Here is a 25,577-nt window from a genome sequence, read left to right as displayed (position 1 = left end):
CAGCGAGGTTACCCTGTGGTCCAGAAGTCGGTGGGAGCGGTGGAGGGGGTCTGGGCGGTCCTGCGACACCACCCGGGCCAGCTTGTGGGCCTTTAGGCTGGGGTGCGGCAAACTGACCCACTCCTGTCTGCTGTTGTTGCTGTAATTGGCCCTGTCCTATAGCATTGAATACCTGCCCAGCCTGCTGGCTGCCAAATGGGTAAGGGGGCGGAGGGTGACTGGGAGTCTGAACTGTGGCAAGAGAAGGTGGGCGCTGAACCATTTGGGCTTGAGGTGGGGGCTTTCTCCAGGCAGGGCCTCCTTGGGCGGCTGGTGGCTGGAGCACTCCAGGGGGCAACTGGTTCCAGCCAGGAGGCACCGCCATCTGACCTGGTGGGTTGAATGGAGGTCTAGGTCCAAGCTGGGAGAGCTGAGCTTGCTGCTGGGCCTGTTGCTGTTGGTGATGTTGTTGTTGTAGCTGCTGCAGTGCAGCAGGGTTGAGCGGTCTCCCGGCCTGCAGAGCCTGCATATGATGGGCAGCCTGAGGAGGAATTGCGCCTGAGCCATGGGGACCAGCCTGTTGGTGCTGAAGTTGCTGTTGCTGTTGAACCGACATACCTGGCATCATTGGATCCATCACATCTGTAAGAGGAAGATGCAGCTTTTCTATTATTACACTGTCAAAACTGAACAAAATTCAAAATTACAACATGTATTATTTGACGTACAAGCAATAAAGACCTGAACCTGTCTGTGAAGGTGGTCTCGGAACCCTGGGATGCATCTGTCCACTGCTGCCTGGTACCATAGCCTGACCTGCCATGCCAGCCCCAGGGGGAACCATTGGTGGATTAGTCATCCTCACCCCTCCTTATGGAAATATGTGCATGTTAAATCATCATGTATTAACAGCCAAATACCCAATATTACCAAGTGACTAAAACTTAAACAAAAACATATTATTACTGTAATAATATCACAGATTAAAAACGAGTGATTACTGAATTTTAATGACACAGGAAAAACAAGAACTAAACCAGCATAGCAATACATTCAACTAATTTTGGCCTTTGTACCTTTTTATTACATGTCTTTATGAATGCATGTGTGTTTGAAATGAATTTCAGTAAGCTACTACCTGGACCAGGCTGGCCTGGAAAGCCGACATCCATTCTCATCTGGCCAGGTGCTCCAATTGGTCCATTCACTCTGACTTCTTGTCCCCTATTTGGTCCCACAGCTACATTGATGGCCCCTTCCCCTGAACACCAATAGAGGGAACATTTATTGCAATTATTTTGAAGTACCACAGATGGAGAAAATATTTCTTCTTCCATCTTATTTTGAAGTGACAAGGGGTTTGAGGGCTGTACCTTCTATCTGCACAGAGAGAATCCCCAGGTCTCTGAGCTGCTGCTGGTTGTTCTGGGCCAACAGTCGAAGTCGCTCAGCAGCATCCCGAGGAATGTTGAAGGTAACCCGCACACTGTTCCATGGCTCCACATGCTGTGGCTGCAGCCTCTCAGAGCCTAAAAGACAGACAATGAAAGGATGCAAGTTGCAATTACAGTGTATACAAGATGGAAAAAAAAATCTAGACTATGGGTTACAAAAAGACAAGGAAAATATGGGCACACATAACTGCTCCTCGAATATAAAATACTACATAGAATTAGGAGTCTGATTCCAATAAACATTTTCAGTACTTGTAAATCGTATGCAGCCTCACTGCACCTGTTTTACAACTATGAAAGCAAAGCAGATGCATGTCAGATATTCTGACACTGATGAAAAGAATAAGAGATTTTTTTAATGTGAACGTGAAAACAAATCTCTACAAATGTATCTAAATTGGGTACAAATATGGAACACAAAATAAACAATGGAAGTATATTAGTAGGTCCTAATATCTTATAAGTGTCTAAATAAGTATACGATTTGCAAAAACCACCTGTACTGTTTTTTCCCCACAAATAACAAGTTGGACAACATTTAACTAACCCATATCAATCATGCTTGGTATCCCACTGAGGATAGTGTCAAGTTTTTGTGTGAAATCCTCATCCTCCATATTCCCTTGGAAGGCAACAAAAACTGTAAAATCTTCTCCCTCCCCAGGGTTTTCTTCCGTGCCATCTTGCTTGTTGACTTTCTCCTCTTCCGTTACTGTGCTTCCCTGGCAACTGTCAGCATCCTCCCCTGCATCGTCCCCAACACCAGAGTCCCTGTCGGAATCATTATCAGGTTCCAGGTCCTCTGTCCTCTGGGACAGCTGAGGCGGGATATGTCGATGCGCCATCCTCCCCTCTAACTAGGAGTGGCGTTCCAACCGTTTTATGCTGAAATTGCCGGAGAGAGAGACAGATCACTCGTCCATCCTATAAACTATTAGTGTTGCACTTAAGGACAGAGGTGACAAAGTACAGTGGATACAATCAGCATTGGAGTACTGAATAGTGACATGAATCGAATAAATAGGTGGCTGCAAGGTTACAGGTAAACGAACATTGTAAGCTTCGGGTGAGACGAGGTCAAAAAAAGTCTTTACTGTTGTAAATCCACGTCAAATACGTAGTTAACATTATCACGGTAACGTTAAATCTAACGTTAACAACACCCCTATACATTAGTAACATCACAGTGACCCACGAAGCTAAACTTATATCAATAGACTTGTGAAAAAGAATTACAAAAGCGACTGTTGGCTGTCGAGGTATCTTAACTGCAGTGTGGTTTGCATTCGTGCCGAATAACGTGATATTGTATAAATTCACTTCCATAACCGGTGGCCAGCTAAGTTAACATGATCGACCCAGCAGTAACACAGGCCTTATCGCAAATGCAAGCTAACGCAACGATATCAAAGTCGGCAGGGACAACATGAATATCCCGTATCCCAAGTTTTAGTGCATTTTCATGCAGATATGAACAGCACTTACAATACAAATTAATATGTTTCTATCGGCCACCGCATTAGGAAAGAGTATAACATTAATGTCAAGGCGGTTCCTCATAGCTTCTCCGAAAGCTCCAGTTAGCAAGCGTTAGCTAAGTTAGCTGGGCAGCATTGCAGTTAATTCATCATGAATGCATTGAAACACAACCTATTAGCTTCCCAATTTGTTAGCTTGAACTTGTTACATATCATCAGCAGTAAATCACGAATGAGAAAAGCAAAGGGCTTACCGCATATACTCATCTGAAAATAAGTTTAGCCAGTCGACATCTGCTAGCCAGATTAGCTAACAAAACATGAATCACAAGCAAGTCAGAATCAGAAACGTCAAGCTAGCAGCGCAAAAAATACTGCTTCCGCTAACGCCTTGCAAAATAAAATCTCAGTTGAGGAAGTAGATGGACCGTCCTTCTGAATAAAACAAAATAATTAAGTAATAATCAAGAATTAACATGAAGTATTTTAAAATCAAATCCAGTTACGTTTCCTCCAAACATCACCTGTCTGAAATCAAAGCCTTTTTCATTTTCCATTTAAAGGAAAATGTGTTTTCATGTCCCTAAGCCTTTTTAGTTTTCTGAAAAATTTCAAGATTTACATTTTTCTGTGGTCTTTGTGGCCAAGGATCCAAAGAAATAACGCAACTGACTTTAATCGTTGCACCGCCTCTAACTATATGCACCAGAATTTTTGTTGCACTGTGCATTTGGAAACTACCATTTATCAATAATAACATTAAATAAGTTGGCAATGTGGAGTTTGTAAATTTTTTTGGCTGAGATGTGAAAGTCCAGTAACCCAAAAGCCTAAAGCTCAGTGTCTGGAAGACACTTGTTCCACAGGAGGTCAGATGCACCAAAAGCACACGCACTGCATGAAGGAACAAAGAAGCAAACATTCTTTAGCGATGTGTGCAAACATTTTATTTCTTGGGTTTGGACAGTGCTGATTTTTATTGAAATCAGATACAAATGCACATGAAATCAGATATCGGGTGTTGTGCAGATGCGTGCCTTAAGGCAAAGTACTCTACAGTACAGGAAACAAGCATCAACAGTCATATTGCACTAGTGCCCAACAGAGACAATAAGGTTAAGAACGTGTTTGATCGTCAGCATTGGCCATTCTTGAATTAGATAAAACCGCTTTTAGAATGCAATGCTTTACAAAAACCATTGGTTCCAACTTTAAATATATGACCAAAAATGATGACACAAATGCACAAAAAATAAACATAAGCCTTAAAATATGCTGATTGACTGCATTGTGTTACAACATTAGAAATAATGTATACAGCCCAACAAATGTTCATATAAAAATAGACAGATTACCTTCAATCCATCTGTAAAGTATCAGATCATTCCATTCTAACAACAAGTAGCCACAAGCTTTAAAAGAAAGCTAAAATGTGCAACAACTAAAACCCCTTAAATTACGGATTTAAATACACTTATTCTGCCATTAGTAATATTTAACACCTGTGAAACTGAAGCAAATGCTCTTGTTAAAGGAAATCAACTGAGATGTCTTAACATGGTCCTACAGAGCCATTGATTGTTCTTAACAGTTAAAACTCCAGCAGCTGTAACACACAACATCTAATCACAGTTACACACCATTTAAAGAGCAAGAGAGTAAATGGTTTAGCCTCTGCATTCAGTTTAGAATAGACTACTTCAGGTGTGACAATGCAAGAATTAATCACAGGCTCAAATATTATTACCTACACCATTCCACATGTTGTCCTGTGGTATTTGGAATAATTGTGAAATGCAGTGGAAGAACTGAAGAGTAGAAAGGTGGGTCGAACACACTAACAACCACATGTGTGTAGTTAGAGGTGGCTTCCTTGTGCAGCATTATTACTTTTTTCATGCCTGCACATTTTTGCACCAAATCAATCCCTTCACCATAAATGTTCCTATATTTAGAGTGTAACAAATGTCTGGCTCAGTACCGCACAGGCCAAAAACTAGCTGTCGCTCAACTTTGTGAAGATAGCTACAAAAGTCACTCTCACACACTCCATTTTGTTTTTCTCAAATCCACTCAGTAAATCCGCTCTAAACTTCTTCAGTCTATTAAGTGGAACTGGACTGCATCAGATCTGACTTTATGAACATGATTTACATCTCGCTGTCCTGCTCTGCATAATATAGGCTGCAGACTCTGACTGATGCCGTTAAGGGATGGACATTTTGTAACACTATCTACACACTAGGACTGAACATTGCTTGAGGCTGTGAGACAGAGCATGTGAGATGGTGTTCGTTTGTAGTTTTAGTTTAGTTGTAGCATCCATATCAGATCCCTTCAAGGCAATCTCAGACAAAGCTGCTTGTCTTTTTGTTAACTTCTTTTGTCAAACAACAATACTTTGCCATGAACTTGAGCTGACGAGGAGCCTCCTTACTCCCTCGCTAACCATCAATCATGCAGTGTTACTCTTATGCTTTCTTCATTAAGTGTAAGTATGGGGGAAGGAGGGGTGCACTAGGGCATATTGGACATAGTGAGGGCCGAGGCATCAGCACTACGTGGGTCCTTCACCCCAATGATGAGGTCATTGGTTCTCCGGGTGCCCTGCACTAATGAGAGAACGTCTATCCTCTCCACCTTGTGACCTTTGGCCTGCAGCAGCTCCATATCTTCGTCTAGAAATTCAGCTGTATGAGAGGAAGAGACAGTGAAAGGATTGACACATGTCAAACTGAATAAGGTCACATTTACTCCTGGTACTCAAATGCAATGTTTATGTGGCAAAGGAAAATAACATTCAGAGTGATTTCACACAGCAGGTGGAGCAATCATGGTGTGTTTGGATTGTATGTCTATGAGGATTGGCAGTCTAGGGGGTCACAGAATATCATGTTTAAAACTAAGGACACATCCAGAAGCCACTGACGAAGTACTCAGATTATATTTAGATCTCAGCCAGATCTAAAACATTCCGATCTGTGCTCTCTACTGAGTCACTGTGGCAATGTACCAGAAATGAATTTCTATCATTCCTGGAGCCAGCAAGAAACGTGACGTTTGGGATCAGTCTCAAAATCGGTTTACTGACAAGTAGTTTTTCGCATGCGAGGAAGTTGGTTTGGTGTTTGCATAACAACAAACATAATAAGTAGAAAAATAACAAGCAAGCACTGCAAGTCTAGAAGCATACATTGACTATAAAACATGAAAAAATATGCTAAAAGAAGTACAATATGTTATTTATAAAAAATTACAGCATTTCAAAACATATGTTTTTATCCACCTGCCACTAAAGTTGCAGAAGCTTATTCTTTTCACAATACCGGAACTCAGGAAGGCATTTTACTGTGTCATGGTTAGGGCTGTCAAAATTGACCAAACGTGACCATTATTATTATTCCATTATTTTCCATTATTTGTCATGGTAAAACCTACACCAGCCATGTTTGTTTTTGATGACAGCAGATGTACTTGCTGCCTTCCCAGCTACTCATCTTGGAAAGTCAATCTGCCTGAAGCACTGCAATCATAGTTTTTGTAGAGACTCTGTTATATTTGGACCAAAGAACACAACAGATCTGTAGGAAAAACTCACAGTCCACCAGGAGGGTGTCGGGCTGCAGTTGTGGGTGAAGTCTTCCATACGCTAAGCTGTCACTCATGTTTTTACGCGAAGACAGAACATTCATCAGCACCTGTGAAGGATCAGAAACCAGAGTGAGATATGAAAACACACACATAAATTATTAATTGTTACGAATTACATTGGTAGTGTTTGGTTGATTGGACAGGAACACAGAAAAATATATTTCTAAAACACCAATAACAATCATGAATTTAAGAAATACTTCCACTCATTGAATAACCTGTGTGATGGCACTGAGAGCTCTCTCTCCATTGCAGGATCCAATGGCTACATATGTTCCACATAAGCCAACGGCAGGCCTCACTGCTGTGGGCATCAGGAAGGACATGGGCCTCTTCCCAGGCTTGACGAGGTTATGCTACACCAAAAGCAGACAAACGCCATGAGGACTAAGAGCAGCTATAAGAAATCGATCTATACTGCAATCAATTAAACAAAGAAAAAGTGAACAATTACAGGGTTAGGTGACGAGCTCTTTGTTTTATTAGGCCAGGAGAAGTCCAGGATCTGGCTATTCAAGAGGATTCCCGAAGGAGTCACTATGCCACTGCCAAATGGTTTGTTAAGAGAGCTGAAACACATACAAGTGGAAAGGAAGCTCGTCTTAGTTTTCCTGTGATATCAATCCACTCTTAACACGCACTGGGATTTGCTTAAACAATGTGCAACAGCAGTTCAATTAAAGCACGACATACCTCATGACGGACACGATGTGGTCATCTGGGCCCATGACCACGACTTGGGCAGATGTTGCACCCTTCTCCAAGGTAAATGATTGAGTGTAATGGCTGACAGGGAAGGTCTGAGAGTCGCTGATCATCTGGCGGAGCAGGGAAGCCTGTGATTTACTTGGAGGTGGGAAAAACAAAGGGTAGGGTTAAATGTAAATACCTTACTGAATAAGGATGGATACCTACATTATATACTTGACAATCTGTACCTCAGCATCTTGGCAACAATCTCTGAGACAGAACTGTCATACATGGGGTCTCCCAGCTCACTTGCCATGGCAAGAGATATCTTTACAGCCTGCGAGAGTAATGGAAAATTAACACTTAGGTAAAAAAACAAAAACATGAATTACAGCACTTTGCATACCACCTCTGCTGCATAGCAGTGAAACAGATCATACAATACCTCTGCAATCCAATGATAGGTGCTGTTCCTGGGAACCTGGCTGGTGATGTTGTAGCCTTCCAGGATGTTGAGAGCACTAATCAAGGCCACACCTGCGTGTGGGGCCGGGGCCGCCATCACATGGTGTCCTTCAGAAACACCAACAAATCACATGATTGAAAATTTGATGATTTCTGCTGTGAAATGGAATCATTTTAGTGGCAAAATAAAATATGATGGAAAAAAGATAATCATTAAAAATGAAACTGATGAGTAGATGGCAAAAGGAAAACTGCAATAGTTGAGTGTCACAATAAAACATTTCTTGGTGTGCCAAAGGAAAGTATATGTGAAAGTATATATGTCCTCAATGAGCTAAACATCTAGCAGTTTCTGTGTGAAGTCATTAGTTGCCATACATCTATGAGTCAGGTCAGGTGAGTTTTACACTAATGTATGGGTTCTTCCTCTAACAGCTCTAATGTAAATAACACAAGTATTTACCTTGATAGGTGATCTCTGCTGGCTGCTGTAAGACCGTGCTGTAGTTTCCAAAGTCATCCTCTGTGAGCACTCCACCTTTTGCTTGCACCTGTTAAAAATGCATAGTGCGTTTCAATTCAAAGTTGATGAGTGATCTTCGCACTGGGCACTGCCATCACTACCAGGGTCAGGTTATTGTAAAAAACGTCTGACACGCAGTGGATATTAAATACAACTCATTTACCTACTAAACTCACAAATGTATTTGTTCAAATAATATCCAGATAATCTAAATGACAGCATGAGTTGGTTTGACCTCTGTTTGTCTGTCATGTGTAGTTCAATACTAGTTTAGTTGTGTGTGTCTTTAAGACTGAGTTACTCTCTTCTCAAAATTAAAAGACAAGGGTCCTTTAAATTAAAACACTGAAATTTGCAACAAGAGTACAAATGCCGCATGCTGGTGTAAAATAGGTTATGTTCATTCATGTGCCACAACTTTGATATGGAGGAATCGCATGGTTCAAGTTTCATGGAAAAAAAATTTGTTTCAATGAAACAGGCCAGCAGACTTTTGTGACCTCAATTTAAGATTACACCTACACCTTGTCATAGAGGGGCTATATGGTCATTTTTGAAGGAGTTGTCAGACTGCATTGCGTTATATCACGATGTGATGTGTTGATATGTCTGTAATGGTTCAATTTGTGAGTTTTTGTTTTCCCTTTTTAATGTTTCCTTTCACATTCTTCGTTTACACTATATTTGATCACTGTGTTGTTTATATTGTATTTGTGTTTTGTTGCTTACTAACAGACAGCAGTGATATTCAACAGCAGTGAATAAATCTACTCTCCCAGAGATACACTCAGTGGCCACTGTACAGGGTACACCTGCACTATCTACTGGAACAAATAGAACAAATATGTTTTTGTTGACGTGGTCTTCGTGTTCGTTATTGAGGTCACGTAATGGACTACACTATGTTGAGAGGCATTTCACATTTTTTTACAGAATATTTGCAACATCTCTCAGTGTAACACAGTTGAGTACAGCAACACCATTAAACAGGTGATTTAATGATCAAAACTGTACAAAAATGTACATTTATAAATAAACGTAGACTTTATGGCAGAACAGTTGTGTTGCATTGCATTAGACCTTACAGGTGTACTCAATGAAGCAGCCACTGTGCACATAATTTATAATATTGTAACATACAGTCATTTTATACAATATATAGAATAAATTCTGTACCCATATACATTTGACATCTATATTTTGAAAATCTGAAACAATGATCAAACCTTAAAATAATGGTATTGTGAGATTATTGTAATTAATAAATACTCTCTTTAAATATTTGCTCTGGACAACAGAACTGTGAGTAGTAATTAACTGACACCTTTATGTTGTCTTGATATGACAGCATGAATTATTGCATCACCCGAGCCAAAATGTAAAAAGCCTTGCCGAAAGTACAACAGGAACTTTGTGTTTGACTAGTAAAAATGACTCCCCATGGAGGCTATGCAGAATTTATGACTACTTATATAATCATAGTTGGAGAGGGGAAAAAAATCTTTCTTACTGCTACTGCCATTTCCTGCGTCAGGTTTCCACTGTAGAACTCCGATATCCCCTTCACTGCAACAGCATCCAAGATGGCTGCTAAATCAAGACGTCTGGTGAACAGTCCAGAGAGAGGAGCCTGGCCGTTGGGGAGGAACAAATCCCGAAATGATTCTGACATGTTTTGGTCCTTAATGTTAGCAAGCGCTTCAGCTAGACAGAGAGAGAGGAAAGGCAGATGGGATCACACCTAATCTTCACATGACTTCACCTTGTGTTATTCAGGAATCTGAGGCCAGGCGATAACGCTTGTAATCACAGGAGCAGTGTCATCAGTGACAGTGACGACCCAGCGATTTGTACCACCACATTACACTATACCTACCGAGGTCGTGAGTAACATTAAATCCATTTCTGGCCACATCTGCTGCCATGGTAACCACATCCTTCCAAGGCATTCTGGGGAATTCAAATGTCATGAAAGATTGGCTTTTTAACATTTACAAATGTTAAAAATATATATCTAAACATATACCAACAGAACTCCTTATTTTTAAAGAGATTATGTTCCAAGATGATAATTCAGAATATATTCTCACATAATCTCCAGGCATTGATAAAGCAAGTTAGTTTGCTCTGTAACATCGTCCAGCGGAGGGATCAGGATCATGATAATTACACAGCATCAGAGTAATTGCAGCCCAACATCCTGCTTTTCTTTTAACACAGCTGGCGATACTTTCATTATGAGACCTCAGTCATTTAGCACTGAACACTGAGACAAGCCACGGGCTTCGTCAGACCTGAAACACAAGCTTTGGCTATTTTTATGATAGAATAATAATATAATACATTCTGTTCTATTTTTACTGTGAGGGGCATTTGAGATGCTGTCACAAAACAAAACAAACAATATCAAAGAATGGTGTAATCTCCAGAGAGCAGAACTACAACTATTCATGATGTTGAACAAATAAAAATAGTAATATATAACAGCTACCATACCTGCCATAGAGCTGGTATGCCTGATGCATCCCACTGAGTGTGCCTGGTACTCCCACCAACAGGCCAGGCTGAAACACAACAGCGAGGACAGAGTGCACACAGTTACCACAGCACTAAACAAGAACAAAAATAAACAAAAAGATGACAAATCCCACTGTTACAATAAGGATACACCAAAACAAATGACTTACATTTAGATCAAGGTTTGTATGCAGCATCCCCTCCTGGATGGCAGATGGTGCTGTCTCTCTGAAGTCGATGACCCTCGTCTCATTCTTCCGGATGTCATGAACCAACATGACTCCACCACTAAAAAGCAGATCAGAGCACAAAGTTGGCTTTGTACTCATATTTAAACACGTTTAAGAACCTCAGCGGTATTCCTGTTTAGAAGAGATGAATATGTTTCTCTCACTCACCCTCCAATACCAGAGGTGTGAGGGTGAACAATTCCCAAACAGAGGGCAGCAGCGATGGCAGCGTCAACACTGGACCCCTGTTTCCCCAGGATGCCAAAGCCAAGGGATGTACACTGGGCCACATCTGTCACCACTGCTCCTTGGTTAAAGACCTTACAAGAGATAGTAGAACAAAGCAGGAAGGTGGAGATTGTTGGCATGCCTTTGAACTGACTTGAGCTTGTGTGGGAGGGCAGTGCAGGACCATGCAGAGTTATTTATAATCTCATAATCACCTGTAATTATTTGACAAAAGCAACATTATTGCAACATAGTCCAAAACAGAACAGCCGCAGATAACACACATACAACACTACCTGAGGGTCTCCAAAGTAGATCTGCATGATGAGAGCTACAGTGACTCCCGTGGCGAAGGTCAGACAGGCTGTGATGATGACTGTCAGTCCATCTCGCTGGCAGGCACAGTCTTCTGTAAAGGGGTCTGTGGTGGTTTCCCGCAGGGATGCCATATCATGGCTAGCCAGGTCCGAGGCTGAAGAGGGGAGACGCTGGAGTCGAGCCGACTTCAGGAACAGATCTGGGTCTGTGATAAATAACATAAACCAAAAGGCATAGACTGAACAAAAAAGAGCAGGACCACCACAGTTTCTGATACATTCAAATAAGTGCTCTGTTCTCTCACACTATACTCCATTCAAACATTAGTCCGTTTAAGTGGCCTACTGGTGGACAAAACCGCATTCTCCAATCCGCATGCATGCTATCCACAAAGTATCACCTACGTAGCTCAAATCTGATGGACAAAAATACAACAAAACCTGTTCTGGTAATCTATTAATCACTTGATTTCATAATTTTCATTTGCTTATTTTATTGTTTTCATTTTGTTGGGACACTGTGTGAATGTGATAATTTGCTAATCCTTTTGGACCTACACGCAACTGGAAACAGTCCAAAGACAGTATATCTAATGTTTGACCTCATGAAATTAATTGATTTTTGTAAATATCTGCTTATTCTGAATTTGATGGCAGCAACATGTTTCAAACAAGTTGGGACAGGAGCAACAAAAGACTGGGAAAGTTGTGGAACACTCCAAAAACACCTGTTTGGAACATTCCACAGGTTCATTGTTAACTGGTGATAGTATCATGATTGGGTATGAAGGACATCCTTAAAAGGTTCAGTCGTTCATAAGCGAGGATAAAGCGAGGTTCACTATTTTGTGAAACACATGACTTTATAAAGGATGTTACTACATGGGCTCAGGAACACTTTGTAAAACAGCTGTTGGCAAACTCAGCTAATTTGCTAAAGCAATCTGTTATTACTTTGTGTTTTTCACAGTGTCCCAAACATTTCTGGTCCCAGCTTCTAAAACATGAAGACTTGCTGTCATACATGACGACAAACTGAGTATCTTTTTTGGACATTTGGTCAGACAAAACAAGTCACTTGAGATTATCAGCTTGGGCTCTGGGAAGCTGTGCTTGACATTTCATAGACTTAACAATTAATTGAGAAAAAAAAAATTGATCATGAAAATGATTATTATATGCAGCCCTAGTTCAAATCCAAGCATAAGAAATGATTTAAAACAAACAATCAGTAGTGAAAACAACTCCTGGAGATTTGCTGCTCCGTGAATCCACATCTGGAAACCTCAACACACACGACTATAGTGTCTGTGGAGGGTATATTTGGTCGTACTTGTGTCTAACCTTGCTGACTCACCTGTGTCCTGCTCACTCAGGACATTGTCATCATCTTTGCGTGATTTTAGGGTGTTTTCCCCTGAAAGCACGTCGTCCTCTGGCAGCCTTGGGAAGCTGGTGATGCTCATGTAGTCCACTGGAGAGTAGGCACTACCCAAGGTTGTCTCCGGATTGGCATCTTTATCCACCACACATCCACCTGGGTACCCTGCCACGATTTCAGGCGCAGGGCTATGCATGGCTACTGTTGATCCCGCAGTCACACACTTATCTTTATCTTTAGGGTGTGAGGGAGTTAGGCCACGATGTTCATATTCCCAGTCACATCTGGTGATCAGTCACACACCTGCTACTATCATCCAGATGAAAAATCACTGTAACATACTTTTATGTACCACTAGTGCTGCTGCAGTGCTCAAGAATGACTTCTACCTGATGGAATCTGTAATATCCCCTTATATTACAATTCTCCTGCAGGGATTTGTAGTTTTTCTTACTGCAAGCTTCTTACAGAATATTTTTGATAGGCCAAGACAGGGATGTGCAGCCCCGATGATGCTGCATTTTTCCAGTCATGTAGGCTGTCACCTGCAGAAGATAAGAAACCATGCAAGTGAACTAGCTTCAGACAAGGACTTTCCTTAGAGGAGCAGACGTCAACGTATCCTCGCCTGGAGCTTGCATGCGCATTAGACTGGGCAAACATGAGACTACCGCAAATATTGACATGCGACATTAATATCTGCCTCGGTCTGTTTATGGCGCAGAAAAGCACTAAACTAAACTGATAACCGAATATCTTTAAAAGCAGCATAATTACCGTTTAAAACAGGAACACGGAGCCAAACCCCTGCTATCCTGCGTGTGCTGCCCACAAGCTAGCTAACGCATCTTTCTGTTAATTCTGAACGAGCCGCGCGGCTACAGAGAGCTAACAGGCGAGGCTAGCGTTACTTACCGTTGTCGGGAAAATACTTGCTGTCAAATAAAAATCACCCCTGACGGAGTTAGAGCGGATTTTGGTCAGGACAGGTGAAGTGAGGAGGGGAGTGAAGCTCTCCGTCACCAAGACTACAAGAGCTCCTGAATCACGACACCACACGACAGGGAAGCTGGCTTCGTATTACAGCTCAGGACAACCGGTAAGACTTGTCCGGGGGAAAGCTAGCTGGAATTTAAGATCATACTGTTGGACACGGCTTTGGGCGTGACATGAAGAACGAGAGCAATCGGGAATCATTTACATGTATACATTGCGAGGAAATATTCTTAAACTACACATATTCACAAAGGAAATACGGCTGATGGCTGCGTTGTTGTCTAGGCACCAATGTCAGACTTACTTCACAGTAGAGAAGCGATCAAATCCCCTTTAAGGCACAGGTGCTTCAAGCCATTTCCGATGTGGTCTATGTGACAAATCCCCCAGGACACAGGCCCTACAGGTCTCTCTGTGAGTATTTGTGAAGTGGGTAGACAGATTATAGCTAATTGCAGTTCTGCTCCAAATCTCCAAATCTTCTGTCCCTCCCATGAAGCCTTAATCTTTCATTGTTCCTCCACCTACTTAAGAGAAATTGTTTTACCTGCTTCAATCCACAGACAGGTCAGAGATCCGCCACAACACAAGTCAGACCAGTCTGCTGCAAAAATAGGCCAGATCTTATTGAATATTTCTCTCATTTAGTACGGATCTTACATGTCTTCTCACAGTTTGCTTGCTTGTAACTTCTCACTTCAACTCTAAGCCAATATAATTCCACCTTGTGCACAATAGTCCAATAATATTTACACTTCATTATCACACCCATCTGCTCACCTCCTCCCATGGTGTAAACACTCAGTGGTGGAATGTAATGAAGTACATTTACTCAGGTACTGTAGCCTGCTTCAGTACAACTTTGAAGTACTCGTACTTTGCTTGAGTACTACCATTTTTTGCCCCTTTACTTCTTCTACTCCATTCTATCGTATGGTCTATTTTACTTTACCTAATATTGTAGTTTTTACTCCACTAGGCTTATTTGACAGCTATAGTTACTTTGACTGGCTTGCAAAATTTGGTGTATCATTTAAGAATTAACTACCCAAATAAATGTGAACTAGTCACAGTTAGCGCCCTCTTGACCTTGACATGCAAATGCATTAGAAATAATTAGCAAATAATGCTGTAAACATTTACTAATAAACGCTTAAATGCTTTTACCTAAGTGCAATTTGCAAGACTTTACCTTTACATTGTGGTACTGCTAATTTTACTGTAGTATCTGAATACCACCACTGACAATAGATCACACAGTCTTTGCTCTAATCCCGTTTCCTCCTCTTCTCCCACAGGAAAATAATGACACAAGATTCAGGTGTTAACCTGAGTATTTATTGTTGTTGTTTTTTTGGCGGGTACCTGTGTTTTCTGAATGGATGCTGGAAAACCCATCCGTTGATTTTTGCATAGGTCTTGCCTGTCAGTGGACAACCGTCCACTTTGGGGATGGAAAAATCAGTACATCACAAAAACCATGCAGAAATAGTGAAAGGCACAATCACCATACTGTAGATATCAGATACACCAAATTTTATATGTCTATATATTTCATTTTTATGTGGGGAGGGGCGTACTAATTGAGATGTAACATGGGCAAAACCCAAGTGTTTTTAAGCTGCCATCATTTCAGGGCACAACATAAAACATATGAAACTCCCCAGACATTCAACGCCTTTCATTTAAAACATCCTATTGGTGAGCAAATGTTCTAATAACTATATGGGAAAATACAAGCATATTCTATTGTATTTTTATAATACATTTAATTTCTTTTTTTTCTTTATATATAAACTCTCTGTCTCCTGCCCCATCCTTTCCTTTTCCACATCATATAAGCTCGACACACCTGGTGACCACTCCCTCTCCCCATTGTTGGATGACTTTCAGTGTTAAACCACACCTTTCAATAATCACACACACCATACTGAGAGCATGTTTCCTTTTTACATGACACAGGTGAGAAAGGAAGAAATGAAAATAAGGAAAACTGGACAGGTTTGTTGCGGCAGATGGGGATCTGTGATGATCTTTACATTTTGCATGCACACACACTTCCACCCGTTGTCTCATTATTACCCTGTTTTCACTCTGTATATACGATTTTACAATAGGCAAACCAAATTCAACCTCGGAGACACGATCAGTTAGAATGCTAAGCCCTGGCGAATGAGGAAGCCTACTTAGAGATGGCTTTGTGTTAGCGTGTGTGTGTGCATGTTACACTCATCACCTCAGATCCATCTACTGCTCCACTCAGAGGAATCAATCAGGATACATAATAGTCATCTTTAAACAGAAAAAATCATATTCATAATTATATCATCAATTAACAGATATTAACAGATTTTGAATTAAACAGTCATTTATAGGATTATTGGCAGAAACAAAAAATGTGCGGTATGTGATTCAAGGGAAAATCCTTTGTCTTTCTTATCTAAAAGATCTAAATGAGACAAGACATTTCAGCTTTCCAAACAATCAGAAATGGAGCCAGTGACTCTCAAGCTGTCCTTTTGAACACACCAGTACAGATCGTATTAAAACCATTGTACTGTATCCTCACCAGCATCCATACAGCTAGAGCTGTGCTAAGTGGACCCTCTGGAGGGCAGTGTTTGCCTATGGCACGTCAACTCTGAGTCGAGTGCTGGTCGCATCTCAAAGAGATGAGACTGAAGCTGGGGCAAAAACACTTTTGGCCACTGAAATGCCCTCTTGATTTGATAACGAGCACAGAGGTGAGGCAGAGAGAGGATTCTCATTAGTCCCATTGGACACAACGCTGTGGACACAAGTCCTGAGAGGCTTTGACATCTACCAGAGCGTTATAAATTGTTTTTGCAATATTTACAAGACAAATAAATGACCATTATTCATGTCTTTTTAAAGAGTTTCTAGCATTTGACGTGTCAGTACACCTTCTCACACACAATTTGAATCAAAAACAAAAAAGAAAAGCAAAACAAAATATCACAAAAGAAAAAACAAGCGCACGGCACACCGCTAAAACGTCGACTCACAAAAATGTATGACAGTGCAAACTTACATCCATGTCTCAAATAATTTACAAACATTAGTATACACTTCAGCACCATTGTTTACTATTGTTGTTGAATACATATCAGTAGGCTAGATCTTTAAGTGGACTCTGTTAGTGCTGGATGTGCTAATGAGAAAGGGACAGATGGCAATGGAGCAGATGTAAGAGAGCAATGGGTTGCACATCCATAAGCAAGATGATAGTTCTGAATGTGTTGTGAGGGAGAGGTGGGTGTTGTTAGGCTTTAAGGAGACGTTTCTCCCCCTTTCTCCCAACAGTTGCCTCCTGGGCAGTCAGTGACAATGAAAGGAACTGATGCACCAATAGCTTGCACTTTCTTTTTGGTGTTCACATGGATAACATAAGATCACAGCACACACAGTGGATGAAAATGGCTTGTGTGTGCCGGGCACGTTGCTTTAGTTTACAGACCACACATTTAATGATCAATATGCTGTGTATGATCCACAGGGAGCAATTTCTTTTTATTTGTTGTCTTTTAAAGCCAAATGTGTACTTTGTCTTTGCCCGACAGCAACAGGCTTTCTTTCCTTTCTTTGGTGGAAGCACACAGACGGAGAGACTGGAAAATAATGCTACAATTTACGGGACAAAATGAGCAGAAAACAACAAAACAAAATAAAGAGTTGCCATCAATACCGCTCTGCACTTACTATAACCTGCCATACCCTGCAACCCAAAGACAAGCCCTTTATCCTTTCACCTCAACTCCATTTATACTCCTTTGCATTTCTATTTATACATCTGTTATGGGTGCCCATAAACACAAATCTTCATGTTCACAAAAAGAAGGTGCCTCATTTCTCATTCAGTGGAACACAGATTAAATATGCAAAACAAGGGCTGCTCAGAGGGTTACATAACACTTCCCTATGACCATTTCATCTTAACCACATTCCTTTTAGTACTATCTAGTCCTAATTCATCGTGACTCGATGATTTCTTTTTACTCTTTACTCTGTTTTGCTCATGCTCTCTCCATCCTCTACGTGCTCCCATCCTTCACGAAGTGAGAAGAGAGAAATATCACAACATTTGTTTCCTATGATGATTTTCCTCTCTCACTCGTCACACACGGTATATCCTTCCACCCACTCTGAAAAACAGAAATAAAATCACCTGCACAATAAAGTTTCGAAGACACAATGAGTTGTTTTCTCTGCTAAGATCTGGAGATCTAAGATACTGAGGCTTAACTCGTCTCTGTCTTGCATTGTTTCCACCAGAAAGGTCTTAAAGTACACATGGCTGTTTAAATTCCAATCATTATCCCCAAATTTAACAACATATTTGAGGGAGGGATTTAATTACTGAATATGTTTTAAAAAACGGCTTGATAAAGAGTAAAAGAAAAGAGAATAGTTTACTAAGATAGGAGAAAAAATCAATAGAGCTAAACTTTTAGTAGTTTTCAGACATTATTGTTACTAAGTACAAACTGAATAAATATTTTGAAGACTTTTTTTTGTTGTTTGGATACTGCAATGGACAATATGTATAATAAAAATCTACACAGATCTACTCAGAGGGCTTGGTTCATAACAGCAGAATGGGGCATGGAACTACCAGGTGGAGTCAGTTTGTGACTTATCCAAAACAAAAAAGCTACTGGTCTACTGGTATCTGAGTGTAATATGATATATTATGCAGAAATGAAATCAAATATGCAGTGGGTGAATACATTTAATCTTTTGTGTCTTGGAGTTGACAAAGCACTACTAATGCCCTCAGAGTAAACGATGCCCCCTGGCTGCTGGGGAGTTTAGTGGCAGAAGTTGCGCTTGCTGGGCTGGTGAAGGAAGGTGTTTCTGGCGTGAGCTGCGTGGCGGGGGACCTGCTCCCTGGTGAGGTTTTGGCGTTGGATGCGATTGCGGCCCAGATGGCGCCGCTCGATGCGGGCTTTGCTACGCTGGACCCTGGCCACTTGGGTGACCTTGGCCAGAGCTCCGGCCTGGGCAGCTGCTCCACGGCTCACCCTGGTGGGCATACTGCTGCGGGTGGCGGGGGCAGCAGCTGGCTCGGCCACTCTGCTGCAAGGGCAGAAAAAAAATTGCGTGAGTAGGTGTTATTGTTGTGATAGTCATGCTGATGCTGAAAAGGCAGGTGAAGGTCAAGTGCAGTTTGCATAAAGAGCGTAATTTCTCACCTCACGCTGCTCGCCAGGCTGACAATGCTTTCCTCTCCCAGCACAGACAAGTTGCTGTTGGAGACCATGGACAAGTTGTTCGAGGAGACGTACACAGACATGCTGGGGTGCTCGATGAGCAGGTCCTCCATCGGGCTGGCCTCCGCTGTGGCTCCCTCTGCAGTGAAACAGGGGGGAGGGGTGACAAACCAGCTCTCATCCATGCTGCCTCTCTCTGGGCCTGCCCTACTGCTACCCCCACTGCCCCCACACTCAGTTCCAGAGCCAGGAGACATTGACGGGGTGGAGGAGGGCGTGGACAGCCTGGCCCGTCTCGGCAGGGTCACAGGTGTAGTGGCACCCAAGTCTGACGGGCTAGCGCTCGGACAAGACAGAGGGTCTGATGATGCTACGGCACCTCGTGCCCGACCTTTATGTGTCCTACGGCGCTTGTGAGGCACATGGGGAATGGGGGCCGGGCATTCAGTCCTCGTATGTGTGTCTTGATGATTTGATTGGTTACTATCTGGAAATGATTGTGCAATCAGTGGGACTCCCGTCTCATCCTTTGCTTGCATCATGCAGTCAGATTCTTCTGAGCGCATGGCAGCGATGAGATCGGGGATGAGACGGCCAATAAAGACAAATGTTTAAGGAAGGAGGTTGCAAAAATGATGCAAATGTGGCATATTTTCAAAAAGCCATGCGGGATGAGGGGGGCAATTTTTAAGGGATCACATACGCACGCGCACACATACCAGTGTGGGGAATGTAAGGGTGTTTTAAAAAAATTGGAGGGGAGGAAGAGGGGGTAAGGAAACACAAAACATAAAAGAGTCACATCATTAGTTGTGTTGACCCTCTAAGGTTTTGATTATGTCAGTGACATAATGTTTGTCTTGACTCTGCTGAGAGGTACTTTTGATGTTTGGTTGGCTTCTGTACACACACCAAAGCAAATTTTCATACTCAGTAAATGCCTTTGTCATGATTGAGATCATAAACAAAGAGGAAGGAGATGTACGTTCACAGAGAACTATGCGTTTCCATCTTCTGTCAGACAACACTGTTGGTGTGGCAGCTGTATGGGTGAGCATCAGTGTAGTTGCACCACGCCCCGACTGATTCTTCACCCCATCATCATCATCACTTCTACTCTAAGAAATGTTAGTAGCATATACATTCAAGAGAGAACAGAGGTATTTCTCAGCTACACATTTTTAGAATTTCGTGGTTTGGTGTGGCTCTAAAATGCCACACCGAAATATCCAGTTAAGCCACCACTGCAAGCCCTCTGTTTAGACTCACCAGGCAGGTTGACGAGCATCCATCCCTCCTCGTCAGCCTCCGTCACACAGGGGTTGGGTCCTTTCAGCTCAGCTGCCACCTCTTCTACCTCCCCAAACAACAGGTTGCTCAGACGCTGGAACATGGCTACCTGTATTGTCAAGTATCGATGACTCGGGTGCTTTTTGTTGTCCACAAAGAAAAAGCTGTAGCTGCCTTTTTGAATTTCTTATTTGTGTTTACGTATCACTTGTTGCTGTTTTATGCAATTCTTTGTCAGAATTTTTGAGTCTCTTTTTTCAATTGAAGCCCTTTGCTGGATCTCGGTTTTGACAAACAGGACTAGACAGGCTTCTTTAGTGCAAATGTAAGGTTTCACTTGGTTTGGAGCAAAGGCCTGTAGAGAGAGAGAGAGCAAGACAGAGAAAGAAAGGGGTGGTTAGTGGCAATGAGAAGATAAGGTGCTTCGCTGCCAACACATTTTCTTAGAAAAGACATCTAAAAAAAGGAGAAGTCACATATTAGGTTAATTTCCTACTGCTTCGTCAGGGTACATTAGATAAGCACAAGAAGTGAGCAATGTGTGTGGTAAGAGTACTCTCTCAGTTATTTCAAGGCACATTGCAACAAGTTGGAACTATTGTTTGGACTCAAACCTCAAAAGCATTTTTACCTATATTGTAATGACAGGTTGACACAAACAATGGGTCGTTAAAACAGGTTTAAATTTCTACTCGAATATGGCCGGATAGCTTGCATCTTAGATTAGGAAATGGATTTTCTGGCCACCTGGGGGCAGCGCAACAAGCTGTAAAAACACAACACTGACATATTATTACTCAGTAAAGCGTATACAACGGATGTGTGAGCCTACAGTTGCCTACTTACACATCCAGCAGGCAACATTTGAGTCATGTTTCACTATCTGTTTTACCTCTGTTTTGGTCTCCACCAACTCCTCAGTGAAACATCAGGCTCTTCTCTATCTGCTAAATGCTCCACTATGGTCTAAAGCTAGTCGCTAAGTTTCTGCTTTTTCACTACTAACATCTGTCTGCCCTGTCCAGAAACAACACTGAGGAGAGTGGCAGTAAGAATGAACCTAAACAGCGAAGTTGTATGCTAATAGTGACCAAAAAGATGGGGAAACACACAGTAATTTGACCCGTTGTTAATATAGAAATATTGATTATAGCAGCTTTAAAGCTTGATGATAATGCATTCCTCAGTTTATTCAACAGGCTTTGAAGGGGTCAGGCCCAACAGTTCAGACCGTTGACCTAGCCAGTAGTATGTAATGTATATCCTTTATTTAAGAAGGAAAAAAATGAAAACTGACTCATGAGATTTCAGCATGGCAGTTCCTATATGATATATATACAGCCTGTGTATAAAATAACATATCCATGTAAACTTTCACCTGTGATGACCTGTGAGATACTTTGACTGAGCAACACTGAGCTACAGTAGGTGGTTATAAATAAAAATGTGTTTTATGTAGAAATAAATCAACATGCAAGAAGCTGGTGGACAATAGCTGCACTCCCTTCCCCCGTGAAATTTAGATAACCAATCATCACAGTCTCAGGACAGATGGACAGGCCAGAGAGGATGAGGAGGAGGAGGTGGAAGGAGGCGACACAAAGAGCCACAGTCTCACAAAGTCGAACAAAGTGAGTGAGCACAATGTTAAAATGCAAAGAAGGACAGGGGCATTAGAACAGAAGGTACTGAGGCAAAGGACAAGTGCCTGACCTCGCTGTTAACACGATGATGTAATGTTGAACAGATGTTTGAACAGCCATCGCTTACATGACAAACCCCTACATGCTCAAAGGCTGACTTTTATTTACTTAAACCGTAAGAGTGCAGGAGGAGAGACTGCAAACCTCTGCCAATACTTGCTGACACACTTAAAGATACCTCTTGAACTGTACGTGAAATTGGTTTCTTCTTGTGTGCTTTTATTCATATGTTCATTTGTTTGCACTCTTGTTTCAAAGCTACATTCTAGATCATACCCTAATTCAGTCCGTCTGTTTGACCCACAGCCTGATCTGTCTTTCTCATGGAAATCCGATAGGCGGTGCAGACATTTAACTATTTTATCAACTAAATGAGTAGATCAAGAAATGACAGAGGCTAATGATAATGAAGCAGCACAGATTAAAAGGTGAAACAAGGTGTGAGATTTATACACCGAGTTAAGAGACATGGAAGGAGATATGCATGGATGCTCGTTGGGAAGCTGACACTTTCTATCCTTATTTGGAGAATCACCATGGCCACCAGGAACACAGAGGGAAGAGACATCCTAATTGCAACCATACAGTACATGCTCCTGAGATTTATTATGTCACATGAAATAATAAGAAGTTTCACAAATATGGTCACTCTCAAGGAGACTGTTTGCATGGACGTGTGCTTAAAATAGCCAGAGAGAGTGAGGGACAAATGAACAGGGGGAGAAAACGGAGCACAAGGTTGCAAAGGTAGAAGCTTAATTAAAAAATAATTAAAATCACTATGACCCTGCTGGATAGAAAGCTCTCAGCTGTATTTTTATGGCTCTGGGTTGTATTAGTTCATTTTAAATCCCTTTCTAGGTCATGTGTTAAAAATCCTACCAGGTGAATAAATAAAGAAAAGGCCCACGGTTGTTATATTGTGGGGGTTTTCCAAAGGAAATCCAAAAAGACACTATGGACTGAGTCTGAACTGAAGTGCTGCAGCCCTGTCTCAATAATGAGAATGTTTTAATGCATTCCTGAACTAACAGAAACTTAAGTCATGAGACTGTGACAAATAAATCCCGAGAAACAAAATTTTGGTGGCGATGCCTGAGGGTTGCTTTGCAAAAGGTGTGGCAGGCATCCTGCTAAAAAACACACATTCAATGTGGACTACGTGCAGCACTCCTGTGATAAAACACTTTTATCAGTTTGGTGTCCCTGGCAGCCAATTCGGGGCTATCTGACTGATGTAAACATAGCTATTGATGCTGCTAACAGAGCAAAAATAACCACCACTGATACGTCTCCTGGAAGATACAGTTCCTGAATATATGGCATGTTGTCTGAAAGCATTATCCATAAACACTGATAAATATCTCTCTCTTTGAAGTGAGATCTATCCCATGTGAGAAAGCAGAGAGACAAATGTGAGTGCTTATGTATGTAAAATTACCCCCCCCCCCCAAGTCTTACGCTACAGCTGCGAGATGTTGCCTTAATCTTATATGGTCATCATTAGCGCTGACAGGTCTTATTTTGTGTGTTAATTCAAACGCAACACTATAAACAAGAGTTTGGAGGCAAAATCGCACATCCTGAAATATTAAAAGGACTTTGAATTATGGATTTTTTCTTTTTTTTTTACATTGGTCTTTCAAAAAAAAAAAAAAAATGTAGGCGGAGTGGAGCCGGATGGGAGGGGACTCACGAAATGAAAACAAGACGCCTGTGACGTCTTGCACACGTCACTGACGCTGACTGAGAGGTTCCAGCCTATTTGGCGACCGGAGGAAAAATAAAATGGATCTGAATCGCCAACATAGCGAAAATGTAAGACATCATGAGAAGCGACCTATATGGGGTGTTCTGTAATCTAGCCTTTGCAACGCTATACAAAAGAATCCGTATGTGAATGGTCGCTACCGTCGACGGTTATGGTCCGGAGTTGAAACCCATTGATGTTTTGAAAAAAAATGTTCACAGCAACAATGTTTACATCTGAAATGCACAAAGATACCCTTACAAAACATGGAGCCAAAATAAAATCGACATCGGCCTCAGGCTGTCCACAGCCGACTGGCCGAGAGAGGACGAGACTTTCTGCAGGGGATCCAGGTTAAACATGAATTATCCGTGTAAGCTGTACAGCTGAAGGGTCAAAGCAATGACAGCTGTGGCTCAGCGACGCTGTGCGAAATACATCGACTGGATGGGCCACCGGCAATACAACGACACTGTTATTTTACAGAATAACATGAGTGGCTATTTTTGCAGAAAAGCAAAGCCTCAAAGGTCCGCCTCCCAGAAAAAAACATCAACATCCGCCATCGGCTTGACTCCACATCAGCATTTGGTGCAGTTTACAAAACAGCGGCTGCTGGCGTCCTGTGAGATGTACCCGGGCTGGTGTCATTTTGCGGGTTCGGACGTCGACTCGGCCTAATAAAAACCGTCTGGTTTGTGCTGCTATGCTGCTTTCAAATCTAGGCTATTCTTGACCTAATAATAGGTCATTACGGAGCAGTCACAGATAGCCCACGAAATGAGTGTGTGGCAGACAAAGCTGCACAATTCTGGAATGATTACACGAATAATAGCGAATGGCTGATATGTGACGGGTATTTTCTTTAGATATGAGGAATGCAGCCGTATCACTGGCAGAGACAAATGTAGCTTGACACCTCTTGAGAGCACACTGACACAAAAACACACCAAGTATCAGGTTTAAAGCAAAGTAAAGAGTAGCTTACCTGCCTTTGCAATATTATTCAAGTTGTAAACGAGATCTCACACACAGTAGAAACGACAATTCTTAAAGCATAGCTTTAGATTTTCTTTAAGTGAGGTAGTTAAAACACCATTATACAAAAATAAAAGGCTTTCTTCTTAGAAGAAGGGCTTCGTGTAAAAATATTACACTGATGTTTTCAGATCATAATATCTGCAGCTTTTTTTTTATCTCTTCTATTTTTTCCGCTGCAGATTTTCCTCTTGTTTATTGCTGCCTCCAGCTGATCCTCGGATCAGAATGTAGAGCGTACAAAACAGCTGATTGTGAGATCACAATACGATCGTCCACGCCCATTTCCCCGCCCACATCGAACAAACCAGCCAATCAGAATATTACACAAGCCACAAGCCGGGCCTCTAGGTAACAGGGTGGGGGCTGGGCGAGAGGAGCTGTCAACCTGCACCCAGATGGAAAAAGGGACTTCACTTTGAGACTGATCCCTGATCAGCTCTTACTTTCAGCATCCCTGCAGCTGAGTCAGGGCTGGGGGATGGTAAACTGATCCCGAGTCTGTGCTCGCATAGCTTCAAGTCTTCTATAACAAGGAAAGATGAAGATCTGTTGACAGCAAAAGTGATTAAATTGTCAGCTTGGTGCTTGATTAAATGTATTCATCTGAAGAAAGAAGGGAACAGAGCTGAAGCTGGGTCAGCTAACATGTTATC

The 25,577-nt window shown here is 41.8% G+C and overlaps 3 protein-coding genes across 14 annotated transcripts in view; all 3 read right to left on the bottom strand.

The window, feature by feature from the left end:
• The window catches only part of ncoa6 (nuclear receptor coactivator 6), a 12,440-nt gene extending 9,195 nt beyond the window's left edge, over positions 1 to 3,245 (bottom strand). For 6 of the 8 annotated variants that reach the window (XR_006007156.1, XR_006007158.1, XR_006007157.1 and 3 more), the window contains exons 1-6: positions 3,166 to 3,245; positions 1,981 to 2,318; positions 1,353 to 1,508; positions 1,118 to 1,240; positions 721 to 849; positions 1 to 621 (exon numbers count right to left, since the gene is read on the bottom strand). The exon at positions 1 to 621 is cut by the window's left edge and continues 207 nt beyond it. Coding sequence is in view for 5 of the 8 variants with exons in the window: in XM_041945602.1 (XP_041801536.1) it covers positions 1 to 621; positions 721 to 849; positions 1,118 to 1,240; positions 1,353 to 1,508; positions 1,981 to 2,278 (1,327 nt within the window). In the remaining 3 variants the exon portion in view is untranslated. The remainder of the gene's footprint in view (positions 622 to 720; positions 850 to 1,117; positions 1,241 to 1,352; positions 1,509 to 1,980; positions 2,319 to 3,165) is intronic. The other 2 variants (XM_041945604.1, XM_041945603.1) reach the window with 2 other exon arrangements.
• Positions 3,246 to 3,852: 607 nt separating this feature from the next.
• On the bottom strand, positions 3,853 to 14,600 carry LOC121612625 (glutathione hydrolase 7). Of its 3 annotated transcripts, XM_041945649.1 has the most exons (18): positions 14,457 to 14,600; positions 14,214 to 14,321; positions 13,303 to 13,458; positions 12,890 to 13,222; positions 11,512 to 11,738; positions 11,156 to 11,307; positions 10,928 to 11,045; positions 10,737 to 10,804; positions 10,117 to 10,190; positions 9,751 to 9,944; positions 8,181 to 8,268; positions 7,698 to 7,825; positions 7,501 to 7,589; positions 7,256 to 7,408; positions 7,017 to 7,131; positions 6,781 to 6,918; positions 6,510 to 6,609; positions 3,853 to 5,601 (listed from the first exon to the last, which is right to left on the bottom strand). In XM_041945649.1, the coding sequence occupies exons 4-18, from the start codon at positions 13,107 to 13,109 to the stop codon at positions 5,429 to 5,431; spliced, it is 2,037 nt and encodes a 678-aa protein (XP_041801583.1). In that variant the 5' UTR covers positions 13,110 to 13,222; positions 13,303 to 13,458; positions 14,214 to 14,321; positions 14,457 to 14,600; the 3' UTR covers positions 3,853 to 5,428. The 3 variants fall into 3 exon arrangements, with proteins under 3 accessions (XP_041801583.1, XP_041801581.1, XP_041801582.1); XM_041945647.1 differs by having other exon boundaries at positions 12,890 to 13,458; XM_041945648.1 differs by lacking the exons at positions 14,214 to 14,321; positions 14,457 to 14,600 and adding an exon at positions 13,829 to 14,186 and having other exon boundaries at positions 12,890 to 13,458.
• Positions 14,601 to 15,845: 1,245 nt separating this feature from the next.
• Positions 15,846 to 25,136, bottom strand: LOC121613353 (tumor protein p53-inducible nuclear protein 2). Of its 3 annotated transcripts, none has more exons than XM_041946712.1 (4): positions 24,872 to 25,136; positions 20,410 to 20,785; positions 19,123 to 19,696; positions 15,846 to 19,006 (listed from the first exon to the last, which is right to left on the bottom strand). In XM_041946712.1, the coding sequence occupies exons 2-4, from the start codon at positions 20,531 to 20,533 to the stop codon at positions 18,739 to 18,741; spliced, it is 966 nt and encodes a 321-aa protein (XP_041802646.1). In that variant the 5' UTR covers positions 20,534 to 20,785; positions 24,872 to 25,136; the 3' UTR covers positions 15,846 to 18,738. The 3 variants fall into 3 exon arrangements, with proteins under 3 accessions (XP_041802646.1, XP_041802647.1, XP_041802648.1); XM_041946713.1 differs by having other exon boundaries at positions 19,123 to 19,693; XM_041946714.1 differs by having other exon boundaries at positions 19,123 to 19,279.
• Positions 25,137 to 25,577: the final 441 nt, after the last annotated feature.

The sequence above is a fragment of the Chelmon rostratus genome, chromosome 10 (genome assembly GCF_017976325.1).
Source record: "Chelmon rostratus isolate fCheRos1 chromosome 10, fCheRos1.pri, whole genome shotgun sequence".
NCBI classification, from domain to species: domain Eukaryota; kingdom Metazoa; phylum Chordata; class Actinopteri; order Chaetodontiformes; family Chaetodontidae; genus Chelmon; species Chelmon rostratus.
Note: the sequence above shows the minus strand (reverse complement) of the source record. Positions and strands in the feature narration are given on the sequence as shown.

Bases quoted from the DNA above. Each gene is read 5' to 3' on its own strand.
- LOC121613353 (XM_041946712.1), bottom strand. From the start codon at position 20,533: ATGTTCCAGCGTCTGAGCAACCTGTTGTTTGGGGAGGTAGAAGAGGTG. The intron at 19,697-20,409 runs GTGAGTCTAAAC...CCATGCGCTCAG, and splicing joins GATGCTCGTCAACCTGCCTG to AAGAATCTGACTGCATGATG. The intron at 19,007-19,122 runs GTGAGAAATTAC...CTGCCCTTGCAG, and splicing joins AGCCTGGCGAGCAGCGTGAG to CAGAGTGGCCGAGCCAGCTG.
- LOC121612625 (XM_041945647.1), bottom strand. From the start codon at position 13,109: ATGCATAGCCCTGCGCCTGAAATCGTGGCAGGGTACCCAGGTGGATGT. The intron at 8,269-9,750 runs GTAAGAAAGATT...CATTTTTAACAG, and splicing joins CGCAGGAAATGGCAGTAGCA to GTGCAAGCAAAAGGTGGAGT. The intron at 5,602-6,509 runs GTGAGTTTTTCC...CCTCTCATACAG, and splicing joins CGACACCCTCCTGGTGGACT to CTGAATTTCTAGACGAAGAT.